Raw genomic sequence first — 20,389 nt, 5'->3', positions numbered from 1 at the left:
GACCGCCCACTAGACTTGGGCGCGATGCCACAGCAGTGTCATCACATCCCCAACCTATGTGCACAGCGAAGTATTAGGCTGAGGTCATCACAGACACTCATCACTTATTTACCAGCTTCTAATAGTAATGCATATAGAGTAAATGCTCCTGTATGATCAGTGGAACTGATAAAATGAATGTAATGGGTGTAGAAACAAGGAGATGGTGTTAAAATTATGGCTGATTGGTGTATACATACAGCTCTGGAAAAAATAAGAGACTAAAAATATTGATATAATATAATATGTACTATCTGCATCTTTTTCGTTATTTCATTTTCTGCAAATAAATGCTCTAAATGACAATATTTTTATTTGGAATTTGGGAGAAATGTTGTCCATAGTTTATAGAATAATACAATAATGTTCAATTTGGTCAAACATATACCTATAAATAGCAAAATCAGTCTTACCTTAACACATTTCAGTGATATGACTGGTCATCGCTTGGCTAATTTCCATGAGGTTTGTCCAGAAGTGGAGAGAAAAGTGAGATGACACTTTCCATTTGATGTAAATTATTCAAACCATTCAAATGTCCAGTCATTTTGCATATCATCTATACACAACAAGCCCTTTTTAAAAAAAAACAATATACCTAATAATGGTTAAAGCATAATTTTGCTTTCAAAACCTTTTCTTATATTTTTATTTCATGGATTTCACAAGATGCTGGGTTTTTAGTAGTGCCTTGGATTTGCTATGCATCTCTCATGCTCCCACATATCAAAGGTGTTCTATTACACTGTTTCTCAATCTGGGGTACGCGTGGCCGTATGTAAAGCACCCTAAGGTGGTACACCACATGACCTCAGAAAATTGCATGCCCTAAAATATGACGTTTTCACTTCATATTGCTTGTGTTTCACACTTAACCAAATAGTTTACTCTAGTTCATTCTTAATGACAGTCCTACAGGTCCTTCTCAAAAAAATTGCATATTGTGATAAAGTTAATTCTTTTCCGTAATGAAATAATAACAATTAAGCTTTCATATATTTTAGATTCAGTGCACACCAACTGAAATATTTCAGGTCTTTTATTGTTAATATTGTTATTACTTTGTTAAGGCTTGAACTACTTCAGTTGTGTGAAATGAATCTAAAATATATGAACGTCTGATGTTTATCAGTACATTACAGAAAATAATGAACTTTATCACAATATACAATTTTTTTTTAGAAGGACCTGTATAGTTAAAACATATTTTATAGGCCCTACAATGAAACATGTTGAGCGCTAAAAGACATTCCAATTCAGGCTGTTGCCTACTAGTACAGGGTTCTTGCATCATTTTAAAAGTCAAATTTAATGATTTTTTTTTAAATAACTTTTTAAGACCTCAATAAATATACTTTAAAGACCCCAAAATGTAGACATAATACTTTTAGTTCTCTCCCTGGTAACGTTAGCTAACTTTCTGCTCACGTTAGTATATTAGCTAACTCACTGCTAACCTAAATTCAATCTCTGGTATTATTAGCTAGCTTGCTTTAGCTAGCTAAAATTAGTATGTTAGGTAGTTTGCTGCTAACGTTAGTAATTAGCTATTTTGTCACTAATGTTAGCTAGCTTTCCGCTAACCTTAAATCTATCTCTGGTAATATTAGCTTGCTTGCTTTAGCTAGCTAATGTTAGTATGTAAGCAAGCTTACCACTAAAGTCAATATGTTAGCTAACTCACTGCTAATGTTAGCTAGCTCTCCATTAATCTTAGTCATCTCCCTGGATTAGATGTTAATGTTATGATAGGCCACTGCATTTTCTCACCTGGATTAAATGCACCAGCTAAAATTTAATATCTACTGCAAATTTACAGTAAATTTAAGACAATTTCAGACCTTAATTACCCAGATTTTTAGGGACCCACAGAAACCTTGTAATAATCACTGCATAATTCACCTATGATCCAAGGTGATTCCATGTTGGTACTGTAGTTCACTGCATTGCACTCCTGTATTCCTCTGGTTTTTTTTGTTGTCTCTGTGGGCATACTGCACTGACCAAAAACAAAAATCAAACATTACACCATGCTAACCTGCAGATTATTTAAACCTACTGTGTTTTTATATTTAACAACTGTGTATAAATATGCATGAATTCCACAGGAAAACACTGGACTCTCTTTGAAACTTTAGACTGGCACATTATTATGCTGGAACTAGTCATTAAAAGAGCCAAACATCCACCTCCAAACACCAGAAATTAAGACTAATCGGACCAATTTTTAAAAGGATCAATCAGTAATAAATGCAATCGAGTGTAAGAAATGGATACAGAAGTTTAATTTCTTAAGTTTCTGTCCCACACACTCCTCCCCAGACACAAGGCTCATGCAGGTTGCCAGATTGACACACAGTGGCAAAAATGCCCATATTCACGCCACATACTGCACAAACAAAATAAGAAAATACTGTATGAAGCTCTGCTTTTACAGCTTAAACTCAGCATGTTTTCTTTATATCTGATCTAAATATAATCATTAATGGTACTTTAACTGTCCATGTTTTGATAAGTCTGTTCACAGCAGCCTCTTTCTGTTCTTGACTAAAGGAAGTGGAAGCTGAAGTTTTTTTTTGCTGGTGCAGTCCATCTGCCTCAAAGTTGCTGTACATTCTACGATGTGAACTGTACAGAGTGGTTATATGGTTTTGGAAGAAACCACTTCATGTTTCTGAATCAGTTTCTCTGATTTTGCTATTTATAGGTTTATGTTTGAGTAAAATGAACACTGTTGTTTTATTCTATAAACTACGGACAACATTTCTGCCAAATAAAAATATTGTCATTGTGGTTTGATGCTTGCAATCATCCATCTTCCTCTTGATTACATTCCAGAGGTTTTCAATTTGGAAAAATCAAAATCAAAATCAAAGAAACGTATCATTTTTAAGTGGTCTCTTATTTTTTTCAGAGCTGTATGTGTTATAGTAGATTTTTTTAGTTTAGATAAAAAGCAGTCTGACCCTCTCTCCCACAAACAAGGTGTTTCCATCCACATAAATGACACTCACTGTACATTTTCTTTATTCTACTATTCTAAATAAATGCTAGAGTCTTTTGTGGCATTTCTGATGGTTGGTGTATCTGTATGATTCTATGCACGGCACTTCTACCACATGATTGGCTGAGTAAATATTGCATGAACAAGCAGGTGTGAATGTGTATATGCTGCTTACCCCAGCTCTAATCCTGCAGTCCACCTGCACTGTATGATTCAGCTCAAAAAACACTGGATAATCAGATACTGAGACGTCTCAGGTGCAGAAGCCACTTGGCCCCCTTACAAAATGGGAAACGTAATTTTAGCTTGGTGCTACAAAATATCCATGCATTTCAAATGGAAAACAATGTAATTTCCCATATTGTGCACATACTCTCATAGCCCCTACTGATTCACTCCTGGCAGTGGATGTTTCACAGTGCATGTTCTGTGTGTGCTTTCACTCTGAGTACGGCAGACTCTCAGTGTCCTCTGACTAGAGCGCAGTGTGAGAGAAGTGAAGTCAGGAGCAGTTCAAGCTAAATCCTTTGCTGACCTCATCGTACGATTACGTCAGAGGCGAGCAACTTTATCTTGCTAGTGTTAATGGGAGTAGGTATAATCTTCAGGAGCTACTCTCACCTCTGCTGATCCTTTCAGAACTGGCAGTGCCTCCTCGGCCTCGGTCCCAAGCTAGACGCCCTTGGCAGTATCTTTAGACAATACGGAACACAATGGACAGGACACTCGAGAAAAGTCAAAAAGTTTAATTGAAAGCAAATACACCAACAGAAATATATTATTTACAACTGTTTTTTTCCCACAAATACAAAACGCTTTTTACTGTATAAAATTTCAAATAAAAACCCTGTTGAAAACATTTACAGAAATGACTGCATAGCTCGTCCATATTCACACCCACTGAACATTTTCATTGAGCAATTTTCCATCTGATGTACTTTCTGTACACATGGGTGACTGTCACATGCTTCTGATGTTTGATGGCCTGATCAGAAGCCTGACCAAATTCACTGACCTAAGAGAGAGAGAACGAGAGAGTGAACAAGCAGCAAAAGAGAGAATGAGAGCGTGAGAGTGAACAAGCAGCTACAGAGAGAGAGAGAGAGAGAGAGAGAGAGAGAGAGAACAAGCAGCAAGGGAAAGAGAGAAAGAGAAAGCGAGTGAACGAGCAGCAAGCAAAAGAGAGAAATATATATATATATATATATATATATATAGAGAGAGAGAGAGAGAGAGAGAGAAAGCAAGCAAGAGAGAAAGAGACAGAGCGAGAGAGCAAAAGTGCCAGAGAGTAAAAGAGACCTATATAGAGAGAGAGAACACGTGAGAGAGTGAGCACCGGTGAAGCTGACACGGCACAAGGAAGAAACAGCATGAGAGTGAGAGAAGGAGTGACAGGAGAGGAGAAAAAAAAAAGTGTGTGAGAGAAAGTAAGATTGCAATGAAGCAAAAAAGAAAAGGGTCCAAGTGAAAGAGTGAATGGTCGAGAAAGAGAGAAAGAATGACAGATTGTGCAGGGGACAGGGAGACAGAGAGAGAAAGAGAAAGAGAGAATGCATGCACACGTGTGAGAGAGAAAACAAGGGAGAGAATGCACACAAGTGAGCAAACGAGTGAGCAAGAGAGTGGAAGAGAAAGAAAAGCCCAATGACGCAAGTCTGCGTATTAATTATTGACATCCCTGAAATGAACGACCCCTGTGGGCATCATTACATCACCATCCGAACACCATCTGATGATGTCATCTGATGAGGAGGGCAGTTAGTTATGAGCTAATGTGTCTGCTCGGTTCACTGCATTATGATCACTGGCCTGACCAGAAAAGGTAAAAAAACTAAAATGTAAATAAAAAATGTCAAATCTGCAAGGCACTACAGCACCAATTAGCAGCATCAAAGTGCCCAGTGGCTTCAGTGTTTTTAAACAACCCACAGTGTTAACGGCTGAACTCTACACTGAAAAGAGCACATGGAACACTCTTTCTAAAGAGTCTGTGAGGACTAGATACCATCAACCAGGAACGAATCCAAAGATAACTAAGAAAACATCAGGTCTTTTAATTTGGAGTCACTTTCAGTATTGCACAGCATATGAAAGAGATTCACCCAATAATTGCAAATATGACTGGAAAATGCCTGCTGTATGAAGCTACATTAAAGTTTCTTTAAGTAATGCTATAGAAGAACCATTTTGAAGGTTTGTGAGCGAGAAACCTTTATATTTGTGTAAAAAAAATACATTATATAAAGTTTCTTTCATTTTAATAGGTTCACTATTAACTATACATCTCTATTAAACATAATTGTTCCTTCTGGAAGCAAAAGTGGTTCTTCTACGGTATTGCTAAAGAAACTTAAGAGTTTAGCTGGTTCTTACGATCTATGCTGTATTATTAGTAAACATATCGTTTGGAGGTAGCTTTTCAGTTCTCAGACAGATAAGTTATTTACATATTGGATCAACATAAAAAATACCACTATCTACAACAGAAGCTCAGCTCAATACTATTCGGTATTCAAGTGTAAACAGAAGTGCATCTTTTTTTTCAGATTTTTTAAAGTAAAACCAAAACCAAATCTAAACTGGTCAGAAACAGGTTTCGAAAGAGGCAGAACCAAGGTACAGTGAGAATATGATTCTTGCATGTTTTCTCAATAAAAAATTTGTTACTCATATGGAACTTACGGCATGAAACTAATAATGCCTACATTCAGCTTCTTGAAGAGAAAATCAAAGAGAAATCCAACTGACTAGAAAAGGTCAAGCTGCATGAACAACTCCCTAATTTAAAAGAGTATATGATTTAGTGTTCAGACTGAGGTTAGTCTGGTGGTCCAGAGTAGCTCCAATAAGGAGACATTTTGGCTATGGTCACATCTCTGCACCCACTATCTATTAATGTCATTAATGTCCATTTATTATATTTGGTATAGTCAGTAAGTCAGTGTAGTTTGGATGTTTTTAAATCCCAGGTTTAGGTATTGCTTCCACTCCGACCACACACAGCAGCAGCACAGCAATCCAGATTTGTTCTTAGCTCCATCAGCTGGGCTCCTCCCACACACAGCTTTTCCCTAGAAAGAACCAACAAACACACAAATATAAAAAGAGCTTAAACCTGATAACCTAGAAGGTGAAACCCACAAGCCACCGTTTCATAACTATGTTTTTTTAGCTTTCTAATGTGGGGCATTTTTAAAAGAAAATTACAGGCTGAATTATCTACTGCTTTTCACTGAACTCTGTGGTCCTCTGGTAATTTTAGTCCCGTCCGGACTCGCATCTCTGAGATCTGTCTCCTCACGTTTAATTTACTGATTCTCCTGTTTTTTTCAATCAGTCCGGATGTAAGAGTTTTATCACTAAGTAGAAGTGTGAAAAAAAAAATCACAGATGTCCCTCTGATAAACTAATCCCATCCAGATAGGTCTTTAGGCTCCTAGTTGCAAATTATGGATACACAAAAACGTATCTGGCTGGGGAAAAAAAACACTCTTTGTCTGGCTCAATTAGTGAAAATTAATGAATCAGTGAACAAATTGCAGCATGAGCGGTGCTGGATGATATGGCCCAAATTTATAGAGTGATATATTTCTTAATTTTGATTGATACAATATAAATTTGAAATTAATAATAACAAATGCCACAATTAACCTATAGTGTTCTGCTGTTTCTGTTGCTGTTAAATGCAGTAAACTGACGTCAGTGTCCTGTAACGAACAACAGTCAGTAAAAAAAATGCTGTATAAACTGTATCTCTCTTACAATCTAAGGCTCAATCTCTTACAGCTGCCAGTCCAGTTATAGCTAGGTTAACAAACTGATTGTGTCAATGAAGATGGCTGCCAGCTTACTGGCAATACTAACTGTTTTTCTGAGATAAATTCTTTGGCTGTGCAGAATGATATTACCGTGCTCAATTAAGAGTAAGTTCTGGTGTTTGCTATGATGTGTGTAGATCTATATGATACTCTGGTCTTCGTTTATTAATGGAGGAATATGTTTTTTGTATATTGATCTATTTAAATTTTTACATTTAATTCGGCAAATAAATATTTGATTTGTCAATTTTTATTGTGTACCTGAAAAAAAAAGAGGTTTCATGTGAGCAAACTTAAATCTCTCGAGCATTTTCAGCTTTTAATTTTAGACGTAAGTGTCAGGTCTGGCTAGGTTGTTTCTCAGATTTGCAGGCTGGGTTTAGGTCACATTTAACTGCTTGAATACATTCAAAACAGATTGCCAAGTTATTGAACCTCTAGAAAATAAATGGTTTGTGATCCAAGGCTAAAATCATAACATTTGTTAAATATGGTGGGTTAGTGTTCTGGCATGGGTACGTATGAACTGATGGTACTGGATGGTTACTGATGATGTAAGTGCTAACAGATGTATCAGGGTAAAGTCTGAATTGCATAAAAGTTAAACCTTTTGATGTGATTGTCAAATAATTCAAAGCTGTGAAAACGGCTCCTCAGAACAGAAGAATAATAATCCAAACAATACAGTGAAATAAATAGAATGATCTATATATAAATTACACTGAAAATGGAGCAACTGTGTAAAAAAGTTACTTTACAATGAATTAACTTTACATAACACCTACAAAATCTTCTCTATAAAGTCCAGCTGTTCACACAGAAGGACTAAGAGTCTCTAAACTGGAAGAACGCCACAAAACATTCCTGATGTTATCAGATTCCAGCTGAACGGATATGGAACTCCATTCCTGAGCTCTCTATCCTGGCACATCTCACACAAGCTTGACTTGCCGATGACTTCCAGTCCACACTGTAAGCTGCAAACAGGAAGCAGATCACACGTACACAGGAAGTGGCTGAGGGCCAAGACCAAATGGAACTTTTGCATAAAGTCTGTGAAGAATCGTTAAAGAATCTGTAGCAGACAGATAAATTCTAGTCAATACTATAAAAGCAACTAAAGCTACCATCAGCAACCCATTTAAATCACGAGCCACAAACAGTAAACTTAAAATTATTAACCAGTAAAATCTTTAATAAAAAACTTTATCAATCAAGAAAACATGTGGAATCTAAATTAACAAGCCAATCATGTTTATTAAAACTAGTGGTTGTATTGTATTAAATCACAACAATATTTTGTGAATAATGGCACTTGTTCTAGTAAATATTTAAACGTAATTAAAAGACAAAAATAAATATTTATATTAGTAATGTCAATTGCTGAAAACAATAACTGTAATAATCACAAAAATACAATATGATTCATCATGATTGAAAAAATGTAATACAGGTACATCCCAGGTTCTCTGGTACTTGTGTAGTGTGATGTGTCTGGCAAACAGTCGATTTTTTATATATTATAATAATGTATAATAAAGAAGGGGTGGATTGACCATTGGAAGTACCCAGTGGGATGCTCTGCTTGGGGGCCACTTGAAAGAGATAAAAATGGCCTGATTCCATTATTCTAACTTTGAATTGCATATTGGTCCACATTAGCCAATCACAGACAGGCAGAAATGAAAGTCTCCTATTGAGCCATTTAAGAAAATTCAAAATGTAGAAAACATACTTTGTACTATGGTGTCTGTTTTTTTGTACTATGGTGTCTAACATTTTTGATAGTTTGCTTTGCAGAAAAACAATGATCTGCTCATAAAACTACTCTTTTAATGAGGTTTACCCATGATTATTACATTACTTCTTACTTGAGTTGTACTAGAATGGAGCTGTTGTGACGTATGAAACCTTAATATAGAGGAGCTGATGGGGTTTCTGTGTTTGTAGTTTCGGTGATTGTAGTGGCTTGTCTAGAAAATAGTTCTGGTTCCTAATCCAGCTCTGATTCTAAGGGTAGTTTTGATTCAACAATCTACTTCTGAACTCACCAGTAGTGACAACGTTTATATAACAAAATGAAAAATGTTATCAGGCTCTGTAAAAAAGGAATTACAGAAGGAATTTGCATTTAAAAAAAACAACAACTAGTTAATGTGTTAATGCATTAATGTCGAAAGCCCCACTAAAAAAGCAAAACACCAGATCCTCTAGTGACACAGAGCTTTAGAGCCACAGTCTGTGTAGAGAGGGTCTCACTTGTGCTTACATCCCCCCTACCCAACCACCCCCCCCCTGCTCCCCTCCCAGCCTGTTGCTGCTTGTTTGTTCAGTCTTCATTGCTTTTGTTCACTGTTACACGTTACATAACAGCCAAAAAAGAAAAAAAGAAATGTAATCATGTGCACATCCGCCCCCACAGTGCTCACTCTTTCTCTAGCTTGTCCTCTTTTCTGTACGTCTGTTTATATAATTCTGCTCATTGCTGGCTGGAACAGGGCTAGCTTACTGACTGTGCCAAGGTGCACAGTCGCAGACACGGAGAAGATCCATAATGCACACGTTTGAGTGCAAAAGGCACTTTATAAGGAGGTCAAAAAAACAGCGCTATTACTTTCACCAGTCATTCACTTGAATGTATAGCATGACCTAATTTCATGGAATGTATCTTTAGATCTTCCCCTGAGTAACACACTGGAAATATCATACAGTAGCATGTGAAAAGAACCTTGATCTAAAGCTCCATCACTGTTAATAGTAAAGAAAGAATAAGGTGACCTGATTTCCTAAAGGTAAAATGTTAAAGATAAAAAACACATAGGACTAACCGAGATGACATTTTTGTTTGTGTTTTATAGTTTCAAAATAACAAAAAGAAACAAAAGTGCAATAAAAATCCATTTGTAGATTATCTTCAGACATTGTGACTGCTTATCAAATTGCTGTACAGTTGAAGAGATGTTCTTAACTTAATTAATCCACAGGACTTGTTGCCAAAATATATTAGTGACTTCAAAAAGGTTGAAAAAGGTTTTCTTCTGATGGCTCTTAATTTAAAGTCATATTAGTAGAAAAGTGCACCATTCCAGAGTCTAATACATTTTACAAAAGATATCTTCCAGTCAAACAGGAATTCTGCAAATAAGAGCAAATAACTTTGTACATTACAAAATCACAATTGCCTTTATAACTAAATAAAAAAAAAGTGTTTCACGCAGTGCTAAAAGGGGTTGCTATTTTAAAGATTTTGTTCTCCATAAAGGTTCCTTACACAGCCATATGCAAGAATTTTCTATCATAGTGAAGAACGTTTTATCCAGGCTAAAAAAACCATCCCTACAAATTACCATCATTTCTAATAGTTCATTACAACTGACCAAACCAATGGCAGTGACCAACTGGTTCCTACCCACCCACCATCAGAAAAACACCACAATAGCATTCAATAGACTGGATATACTACTTTATATGACCAGTCAATCGAAACTAGTGTGGACTAGATTTTTTCCCCCCAGAGTGCTGTTGTGGTGTTTGTGATGTTGCACATGTGAATAACATATAGCTTTTAAAACTTTAAAACTTAAAAATATTTTTTACTTTATATTTTATGTTTTTAATGTCACTGTTAGCTAGTTTTCATCAAGTAATGTTAAGTTAAGTAATGGTACACAATAGGGGTGTGAACAGACACTAATCTCATGAGACGAGGCGAGACACGATACTGGGTTCACGAGAACGAGACGAGACGAGATTTAAAAATACAATTTTAAAGAAAACGTCAAAAAGGAAAAACGGCTTGAAAACTAGAGTTTTATTTGACAAAATCATATAACCTCAACCTGGCAATGTCCAGATTACTCAGTGGACTAGTAGAAACTGATATTCTAATGTTTTTTTGTGACAAAATGTTTGCGCTCCATTAAGGGTGCTAGGAATCAATGACAAAGCTCTTAACTAGCTGGCACCTGAATGGAAATCTACTTATTTAGTCTGGAGAGCAGTTTTAACAGAGCCAGTAGTTTGAGTCAGTATGCTGGCACTCCAGCAGCCTGTGGAATACAAGATACTAAAGCTCTGCCAGCATCACCCGGCTGTACTTACGTAATCCATGCTCTTAACCTGTGTCACTGCAAGAAGACAAGGACATCTGTGGGTAAGTATAGTGCTGGCTTCATTACTGGCTTCATCACTCAATATGCCAATTAGTTATAAGATCACTATCTGAACACAAGATCTGCCGCTGCAGCTCACAGCACAAGGTAGTCTGTCAGTCCTACTCATTTACATATTTGGCATTTAGCAGATGCAACTTAACAGAGCAATTTAGTGCATAGCTGTCCACTCAAAAGATACCCCTAGCAAGTAGTGCTTCAATAATAAACATAAATAAGACAACTGCAATCAGTAAACTGCACAGGATTACATTGATAATGCTCCTTTAATTACAATGTTTCTATGACATTGTACCTGCACAAGACTGTACTCTGTTAAGTGTCATCTTCCATTTACGTTCTTTTAAAACAAACAGATGGTAATTAGTGTGGCAGATGCGTTATTACAAGATCATCATTTTTATACCAAGTATAAGATTTTTTTTCTTTTTCTGTGCCTACCAAAGACAGAATACATCCCAAATCCTCCTCCAATCTTTAAAACACAGAGGGAATTATTACAACATGTTGAATCACTGGCTTATGGTTATTTCTGGTAAAATCTTCTGTCAACTCTGAATTCTATCACCACAACTCCCTCTCACCATTTTTTATTTTATTTTTATTTTAATTGTAATTTTTTCCCCACTTTCTCCCCAATTTACACGGCCAATTACCCAACCCACTCATTAGGACTCCCCCTATCACAAGTGATGCCCCAACACCAGAAGGGTGAAGACTAGCACATGCCTCCTCCAACAAATATGAAGTCAGCATCACATCTATGAAGTCTGCTTGCAGAGCAGCATCACAGCGCGCTTGGAGGAAAATGCAGAGACTTGGTTCCGATACATCAGCTCACAGATGCCTTGTGCTGATCAACATCACACCTTGGAGAGATGTTGGGAGAGAGAGCGCCATCAATGCACCCAGAGAGATCAAGGCCAATTGTGCTCTCTCAGGGCTCCGGTAGCTGATGTTACACCAATTTTTATTTTAATCCAGGTCCAAATTAGAGAAAATCTTTGCAAAGAAACATGGACATGAGAGTGTGCAGACTTAACCCATGGGTCACATGAGATCAGAAAAGAACACTACAAGTGCCCCATTAGACCGACACTGCTATTATCATGGCCACTCTGCGGCCATGGTGACCAAAGACCACTCAGAAGGCTGGCCTGACACACTCATAAGCAGGTATGTGCACATACATGTACATACATCTCTTATATATATATTCAAGGCAGATCAGTTGTTCTTTAAGATATTTGGAGATACCAAATCCCATCATCATTGTAGAAACAAGCAAACACGCTCTATGAAAACAACATAATACAATGAGGTCTGGTTGATTTAACCACAAAGCTTTTTGAACACACCAAACTCCAGGAGCATTCACCCACTGACTATATAAGAGTGCTCTGTACACACCGCTCAGTCATATTCTGCCTAGTGGGTCTGCTCACAGGGGTAAATATAACTATACGCTGGCTCCACTAATCACTCCCGAGCACTCAGCTTTCTATTAATGTACCTGCAGCTTCCACTGCAGAGTAGTGGAAGAAAGAATCCACTTACTGTCTGTCTGAAAGTAACAAAGACAGAGGCGCTCCGCACATAAAACACTTAAGATGCAACTAATGATTATTTCAAAGTTCTGTCTGCAATAAGGCTTTTTTAAGTAACAGTGAATAAAGCTAAAACTAACAGAAACTAAATCGCCCTAAACACTTCCTCCTGTGTCTTGTGACAACAACTGCTCATATCATATGAGCAGACTTGTGAATTGCTGGTGTCTTAAAGCAAAGGACGAGTTATTATTATTTTTTTTTTTACTATAGTCACTGCTGATAAATTATTAACAATGTCATTGCCTCGTTTTGATAAATAAATAACAAATTAAAAGAAATGCAGCACTGTGCAAAGGTTTTGATTAACTATGAACATTTCCTAAGCATGGGACTTTGTACCCTGGGAAACATTATCAAGGGATGCTCAAATACAAAAGAAGAGGGAAATTTAAAATTATATGTTTTTTTTAAAGTACAAAACTGAATTAGAAACCTGAATGGGTATCATTTAACCCATTTAACATTAGGTTTAAATAAATATATTTTTAAATAGAGACAGCAATATATAAAATATATACAACACACACATACACTTTTTAGAACATATTCTGTTCTTTATAGCATATACTGTCATTCTTATGGTACAGGTGTCTTCTACATGTTTCAATAGACAGCAACGACCATGTCTGAGAGAAACAAAGATGTGCACAGAAAATCATCTTAAACCCTCGGTTTGAATGGCAAAAAGCTGTTTGTTTCACAACAAAAAGAGTCTGCGGTAAATCATGTGAGGTATAAACATTCAACTCAGCACCTGCACTATACAAAATGGACAAAATACTAATGGAGGTGAAGAAAAGGCCTCTCTTTCCATGATTTAGGGCACACTGATTTAAAATGAAAATAGCAACCGCTATGATATTAAGTGTTGTGATGGGAAATGTGCTGTGATATAACTGATTAATAATATATTTTTCCTGACACTTGTACATGGCTATTCTCCCAAATGTCAGAAAGGTTTGAAGGTTAATAAACATCTGCATTTTAACCAAAGACAAACAGAAAATCCAGAATCTTGTACAGAAAAACAATTAACCCAACACATCTTCACCATAACCATCAACTCACTCTCACTCTCCTTGTCAAAAGTTGCTGGGAATCTGGGTGTTATGGTTGATGACCAGGTCTCATCACACACCATGTTACCTTAGTTGCTGGGTCCTGAACAGTACAATTACTGTTTTACTGTTTATTTGCTTCATTTGTCAGTAAACACACAGACATTTTGTTATAAAAAGTATTAAATGTTCCTGTTTTTTATTATTTACACATAAAAAAAAAAACGAAACAAAAACGAACAAAGGTTTTCCAGGCCTTAGCAAAAAACTATATTGTTGTGTACAGTTTGCATTATAAGTGCAGTGAGGTGAGCTATTCCACAGTCTGTCCTCTTGCCAGTCCTTGAAATAACAATGTAACTAAACAGTTTAAGCCAAATCAAATATCAGCCAGTTGATTTTTCCACAGTAACAGAACCACGTTGTGATGGAACATTCAGAAAAGTTTGTCTAAGAAACAGCTGGTATGGGACCTCCTGCAGGGCTACTGTTTTCATATTGCGTGAAGAGGCCCCTAACAGAGCTAGAGAAATGAGACAAACAGGACGGCACAGTCGTACCTGGACTCAAGTCTGACTGGGATCATGGCCAGACTTAAATAAAAAAAGTATCAAACTAATAAAACATCCCACATATTAACTACTAAAACAAATGAAATCAAAACCAACTACATTAATATTAATATAATAATTATTATTATTATTATTATTAATATTATTAGTATTATTGGAAATCCTGTTCTGTGTACACATTTAGAGAAACTTGTAGAATCATGAAGAAACATTGATAGAACAGTACTGCTGTTAAATTGCAGCCAAGATTTTAAAAAGTGCGTTTTCAAAAGTGCGTTAGCTCTGTTTTAATGCAACAAATACAAACATTTGGCACATCAGGAACAAATAAGTGGTTAATTAGATTTAGTTATTATGCCTAAATTGTAATGTAATTTCCTTAATTTTGTTATATCACAGTAATTGTACTTTGATTTATATGGTCATGTGAATTAAATATGTATATTTAGTCTTCTTTTCAAGTAAAATACAGATTTAAAATACTCATACAAAATCATATGACAAAGAACATTTGCCGGTGGAGCGTCTCAGTATACAAATCTAGCTCTCTCAAAGTCAAACGAGTGCTGGATATTAATCTACACAGATTCCTCTCCTGAAAACTGTTTATTTGGGTGAGTAAAGTGCTTCAGTTTATTTACAGTAAGCTTAGATTTCCAGATTTCCACTAAGGCTTGCTGCACCAGCGTTAGCATAGTTATCCGCTAGCACGCTAGCTAGTCCCCTAAACTAGTAAAGTTAACCCAAACTTAAACGACAGCGTTACACTGAGTAATCCTGCGTGTTCTGGTAAGACAGTGAGATATTAGCTAGCGATTCGTCCCCCGTAGCTTGTTTTAACACGGTAAACAAGCAGATTACAGGCTGATAAAACTGACCTCTGAGAGAGTTAGTGCTTAGCATCTAGCTAATGCTAGCCAGGCAAAGCAGCACAGACTTACAGGCCGATAACTCACCTCTGAACAGGGAACGCTTAGCGATTAGCATCTAACTCTAATAATACTGCTCCAGCAGTATTAAAAGTGCTAAATTTAGAAAATACTGATCTCTGAACAGTGAAAAAGCTAGCTAGCTTAGCAGTTAGCATCTAGCTAATGCTATTGCTGCTCCAGCCTCGGAGCTGCACGGCTCTGCACGGAGTGTGTGTTTACTTTAGATAATTTAGATAATACTGATCTCTGAACAGTGAATAAGCTAGCTAATGCTATTGCTGCTCCAGCCTCGGAGCTGCACGGCTCTGGACTCTGTATAGCACTGAAACTCTCTATAACGCTGCACGGAGTGTGTGTTTACTGCTCCTTACAACCTGACGGGTAAAATCCATACAAAAGGCGCACCGTATTATAAGACGCACTGTCAATTTTTGTGAAAATTAAAAGTTTTTAAGTGCGCCTTATAGTCCGAAAAATACGGTAATCATAATTTACAACATGATCTACAAGTTTACCTACGGTGCCCTGGGGTCATTACTACACACTTGCGCTGTGCGTCAGAAACTAGGAGACGTACATAGTATGCAAATCGATGGATTCAAATGCCCATAGAAAAGAAACAGTCAAAGGCAATAGACTAAACTCAGTTTTATTTAAGTTGATTCAACTCAAAGATCTCCTTTTCAATGTTTATGTGGCCACAAATGTTCACCTTACTCAAAATAGTTAAGTAATGTTTGGAAATAATCAATTTCTCATCGCCGCTCCACGGCAGCTATAAGGTATGTTTGTGGAAACACAATTAACATGCTAACGCATTCGGTGGAATCATCCAGATCTACCATAACCAGAACAAAAGAAAAAAGTACGTTCTAACCAACTACTTATCCCCACTGCTTTTAGGCAGCCTCTTGGGCCAGTTGTTCAAAAAATGTAATCCGGATCAAAATTATCCAGATTTGGTAATCACATTTTTTGCTATCCAGGATCAGGTGATCTGTCTTACTTTTAAGCCAGTTTTTCAAAGCAATATTGGATTGGATCAACCTCATCCAGAAACACAGTTTTCAGGATTACCTAATCCGGATTACTAGCTATGTAAAAAACAGATAGAAGAACCAACAAACGGGGATTGATGACTCCTTTTCTTGCAGTAACAAGATACTGCTTATTGCAAAACAATACGAGCAATTGAGCGTTCTGCAGAGACGCTTTGCATGACTTAACTATTTGCGAGTCGAACCACAGGGAGCATGCAACATAACACTTGCATGTATTGTCCTGCCCAATGTTGCTACCAGACGCAATGTCCCTCTCTGTGATGTTTATGATGCACCTGAGCCTGTTGAAGAACCAGAACAAACTCTGGTGTTCTTTGCAATTGTTCGAAATTATTTTTGACAGCTTCATATCTGATGAATGTTTCTTTGACATTAATATACAGTGATGAACGACAGTGACGTAGATGAAAAAAATCAATTTATTATTTTTGTTTGTTATTGAAATCTTTTAGGGGTTTATTTAATGGGGTCAAGATTGTTTTTATTTTTACGTTACTATAGAAAAAGGCTTAATTGGTAGCCAATGTCTGCTTTATCACTGTAACGGTTAAACAGGTCAAGTGCAAAACAGAAATAAAAGTATATACACTAAATTGTACAAATGTATTTTTTTTTTTTTACTTTAAAACTTTGATTTTAAAGTTTTACCACATTTTCTTCATGAAATCCACTTTGAAATCCTACCCCTTGTTGGGATCAGGGTAATCCTGTTTTTTTGGATCAAAGTTATCCAAATCCTACTGAAAAGTTTTGAACAACAGAAACTGAAGGTTTGATCCATTTACAAACTAGGATTGGATTACGTGATCTGATCCGATTTCAGAATGCTTCTTTTCCTTTTGAACAACCCGTTTTTCAGATTTGATCCAATCCGATAACCAAAATCCGATCAGATTTCCTTTGAACAACTGGCCCCTAGATGTAAAATCAGACAGGTCCCAAGCCATTACTGAAGTATTTTTAAATCACATTTTTTTTCTCAGTTTGGAGCCTACTGTTAACTTGTATAAACCATGCATAGGAGTGTGAAACAAAACATGGTTTTAATGAAGTTCCATTGTTATGAATTTAATAAAGGTGAGGCTATACAGAATGCCCAGCCTCTTTATTTTTTACACCAACTGTACCAAACACGTACCAAACCATGGGGTTTATATCACAGTCTGAACTGAAAAGTAAACTTTCTCTTCCGTTGCACTCCTACATAGAGGTAGGAGTGGCCCTGTCCCAACTTTTATTTAGATGCATTTCTGCCATCAAGTTCTAAATAAGTGTTTTTCATGAAATGTTAAAATGTGTCACTTTCAACATCTGACATTTGTATTTTTTATTTCTATAGTGAATAAAAATGAGTTGAGATGAGATTTGCATATCATTGCATTCTGTTTATATCCATTTATTTACATTTTACACATTTATATACGTTTGAGGTTGTATAATAAACATTGTTGGCCAAAACTTATGCGTTTTTGCAGTACTATCATAACTAATGATGCTGAAAAAAATTACTTTTACAAGATTCATGTGTTTGCAACAAACCTTCTTACTCGAAAACTACTAATATTCAAGAAGTGCTTGTATTTTTTAAAGCTTATGGAAAATTTCAGAGGGAAAGAAAGATAAACTAAATAGGGAGCAGACTGGGGGGCACTTCATTAAGAATTCAGTTCACTCATTAGATGGCCCCATGTTTAACAATAGAACACATGGTGAACTGAATGCAGGATCACGGTAGAGACTGTGATGCAATGCAACCGTTAAAGAGGACACTGGGCAGCGGATCATCCCAGGCAAAAAACACCTGCACAAGCTGAAGCAATATCCTGCAACAGCTTCAGATAGCCTCATAAAGAGAGACACATTCACAGCTATCTTACTGACAGGAATCACATATTGTGTGAGTGTATATATTTTGATATTATATTATGTTTATATTAGCTTTCAGACTGAGAGTACACTGACCTGTAGTCTGGTTGGGACAGGCATTCAAAGAGGTCCTTGGCACTGAACTGAGGTTCCACAGTGGCAATCTGGGGGAAAAAAAGAGCATTTTTGTTGTTATTTACACCAAAGTTCACACTTTACCTAACCTGTAGTCCCTTTCTTTCCCAGGTAGTAGACAAAAGGAGAACAAGCTAATATTTATTTGTTTTTTACTATTTCCAGCACCAAACATTAATGATAATATCTGAACAGCTCTTGTAGTTCTTTTGTCCTGTCTGGCCAGTTCTGGTTTGTAGTGGTCTTCTATAGTAGATGTACTTTACAACTTACTGCACTTAAATGACCTGCTGTAATGCTTTGATTTCCAGATACCTCAGGACACCATTATATATTTTAAGTTAGGACTCTGGACCGAAATTCATGTTATTACACTGTTTACACTTAGTGCAGTTAGCTTTGGTTTTACAGTGAGGGATTAATGAACATTGCTATGTCTTGTCATCATCACCTACATGGACTGCATCTCCCTGAATTTGATACTGCATAGTTGGGCATGGGCTTGATGTTTGTGCATTGTCAATTCAGTACCTTAACCTGGCTCTCTTTGACTGCAACTGTGTAACTAAGCAAAAGGAGATTACCCTCATATTCCTTTTATTTCTGTTTATAAATAAACATATATATATATATATATATATATATATATATATATATATATATATATATATATATATATATATATATATATATATATATATAAAAAAAAGTGATGTCCAATAAATCAATTTGAATTTCTTTAAGGTCTCCTTCGGCTAAAATCTGACAAGGTAGCACAACTTGACAGAACACTGGTCAAAGCGGGCGCTGTTCGCATCTCATTTTATGATATAGAACGTGGTGAAACTGACCAAGCACCGAATCACTAAGTCTGATTTAGTTTAGCTAAAAGAAACGTTATCAATGCCACGGGGCGAGCAGCGTTGCCCGGCGAGTAAGCAGCCGTTGCTCACCCTGCAGCCGAGCAACGCCGAGAGTCTGACGTTAAGTGAAGCTTAAGGGTTAACTTTACCTAGCACTCAGTGCTATATCTTTATAAATAAGGCTTTATCTCTGAAAACATTTTAGAGCTGTAACAATGACTGTGGGGCGAAGACAGGTAGCGTTCTCTGCTGCAGTGCTGTGAGCCAATCAGATGGGATATATTTGCATGTATGAATATTCATAGGCAAGAGCCAAAATCCTGTCCTTCTATAGAGACCAGTAATTCAGTGAAATAAAGCAGGGCTATACAGAAACAACGGAGCACTTTTTTTTTTCACAAAAATTAGCTCACATGGCATTAAGAGACATCAACTAGATATTTAATGAATAAAAATGATGGAATGAGACCTTTAAAGGTTTTTCATCACTTGGTTTGGCTGCACATTTCTCTCAGGTTAAGAAGTAGTCTGCAGCCTAAGCTCCCTCTGTTGCTAAACACAGGTAGTGCAATTTGAGTTTCCTCTCAAAATATTATTGTATCTCTTGCAATGTGTTTATATGATCTATCAAACAGGACTAATCTACACTTACAGTTGCCCAATACCACTGTGTGACAAGCATGTATGAGAAAGGTCATTTCAGAAGACCATTATTTGTTCTACTTTTATTTTTTAATATGTGACAATGTACCGCATCAACTTCCTATAAAATCATCTACAAAATGTTTTGTACTGCAAACGATCATGCCATGATCTGCAGCATTTTTAGTTCTGCTATTTTGACTTGGACCAAAACAAAACGTTTGAAGGCCGTTGTAAAAGCACACTATTTTGGTGCCATGTAGAAGTACAGCATATTAGTTATTTTAGACCATAATGTTTTTGATAAATATCTTTTTTTTATGCACAAAGTTTTTAAAGAATTAAAACACTTCTAAACAATGACTACGTCTGCCAATGAGAAAACATTTGCCCATTGTTTCTGCAGATGTATAATAACGAACAACTAAACCCACAGTGTGAAGGCAGTACTTTAGTCCGGATAGCTCATACTGTGAGCAGTTCACATGCTTCCAAATAGTGCTGTAATACAATCAAAACAAGAAGTCAAGAAGTCAAAAAGTTGAATTTTAGTAACATGTGTGAATATTCACACATGGCATTGATATGAGAAACATCAAAATTATACTGAATTT

General features: G+C 36.5%; 1 protein-coding gene across 6 annotated transcripts in view; it reads right to left on the bottom strand.

Moving 5' to 3' along the window:
* Window positions 1–3,774: 3,774 nt before the first annotated feature.
* swt1 (SWT1 RNA endoribonuclease homolog) overlaps window positions 3,775–20,389 on the bottom strand; it is a 45,147-nt gene continuing 28,532 nt past the window's right edge. For 3 of the 6 annotated variants that reach the window (XM_049479728.1, XM_049479735.1, XM_049479736.1), the window contains 2 exons: window positions 18,232–18,299; window positions 6,152–7,841 (listed from right to left, as the gene is read on the bottom strand). In XM_049479728.1, coding sequence (XP_049335685.1) covers window positions 7,700–7,841; window positions 18,232–18,299 — 210 coding nt within the window. In that variant the 3' untranslated portion in view covers window positions 6,152–7,699. Of the gene's footprint in view, window positions 6,118–6,149; window positions 7,842–18,231; window positions 18,300–20,389 lie in introns of those variants that run through there. The other 3 variants (XM_049479734.1, XM_022665227.2, XM_049479731.1) reach the window with 2 other exon arrangements.

This window comes from Astyanax mexicanus, chromosome 1 (genome assembly GCF_023375975.1).
Source record: "Astyanax mexicanus isolate ESR-SI-001 chromosome 1, AstMex3_surface, whole genome shotgun sequence".
NCBI classification, from domain to species: Eukaryota; Metazoa; Chordata; class Actinopteri; order Characiformes; family Acestrorhamphidae; genus Astyanax; species Astyanax mexicanus.
Note: the sequence above shows the minus strand (reverse complement) of the source record. Positions and strands in the feature narration are given on the sequence as shown.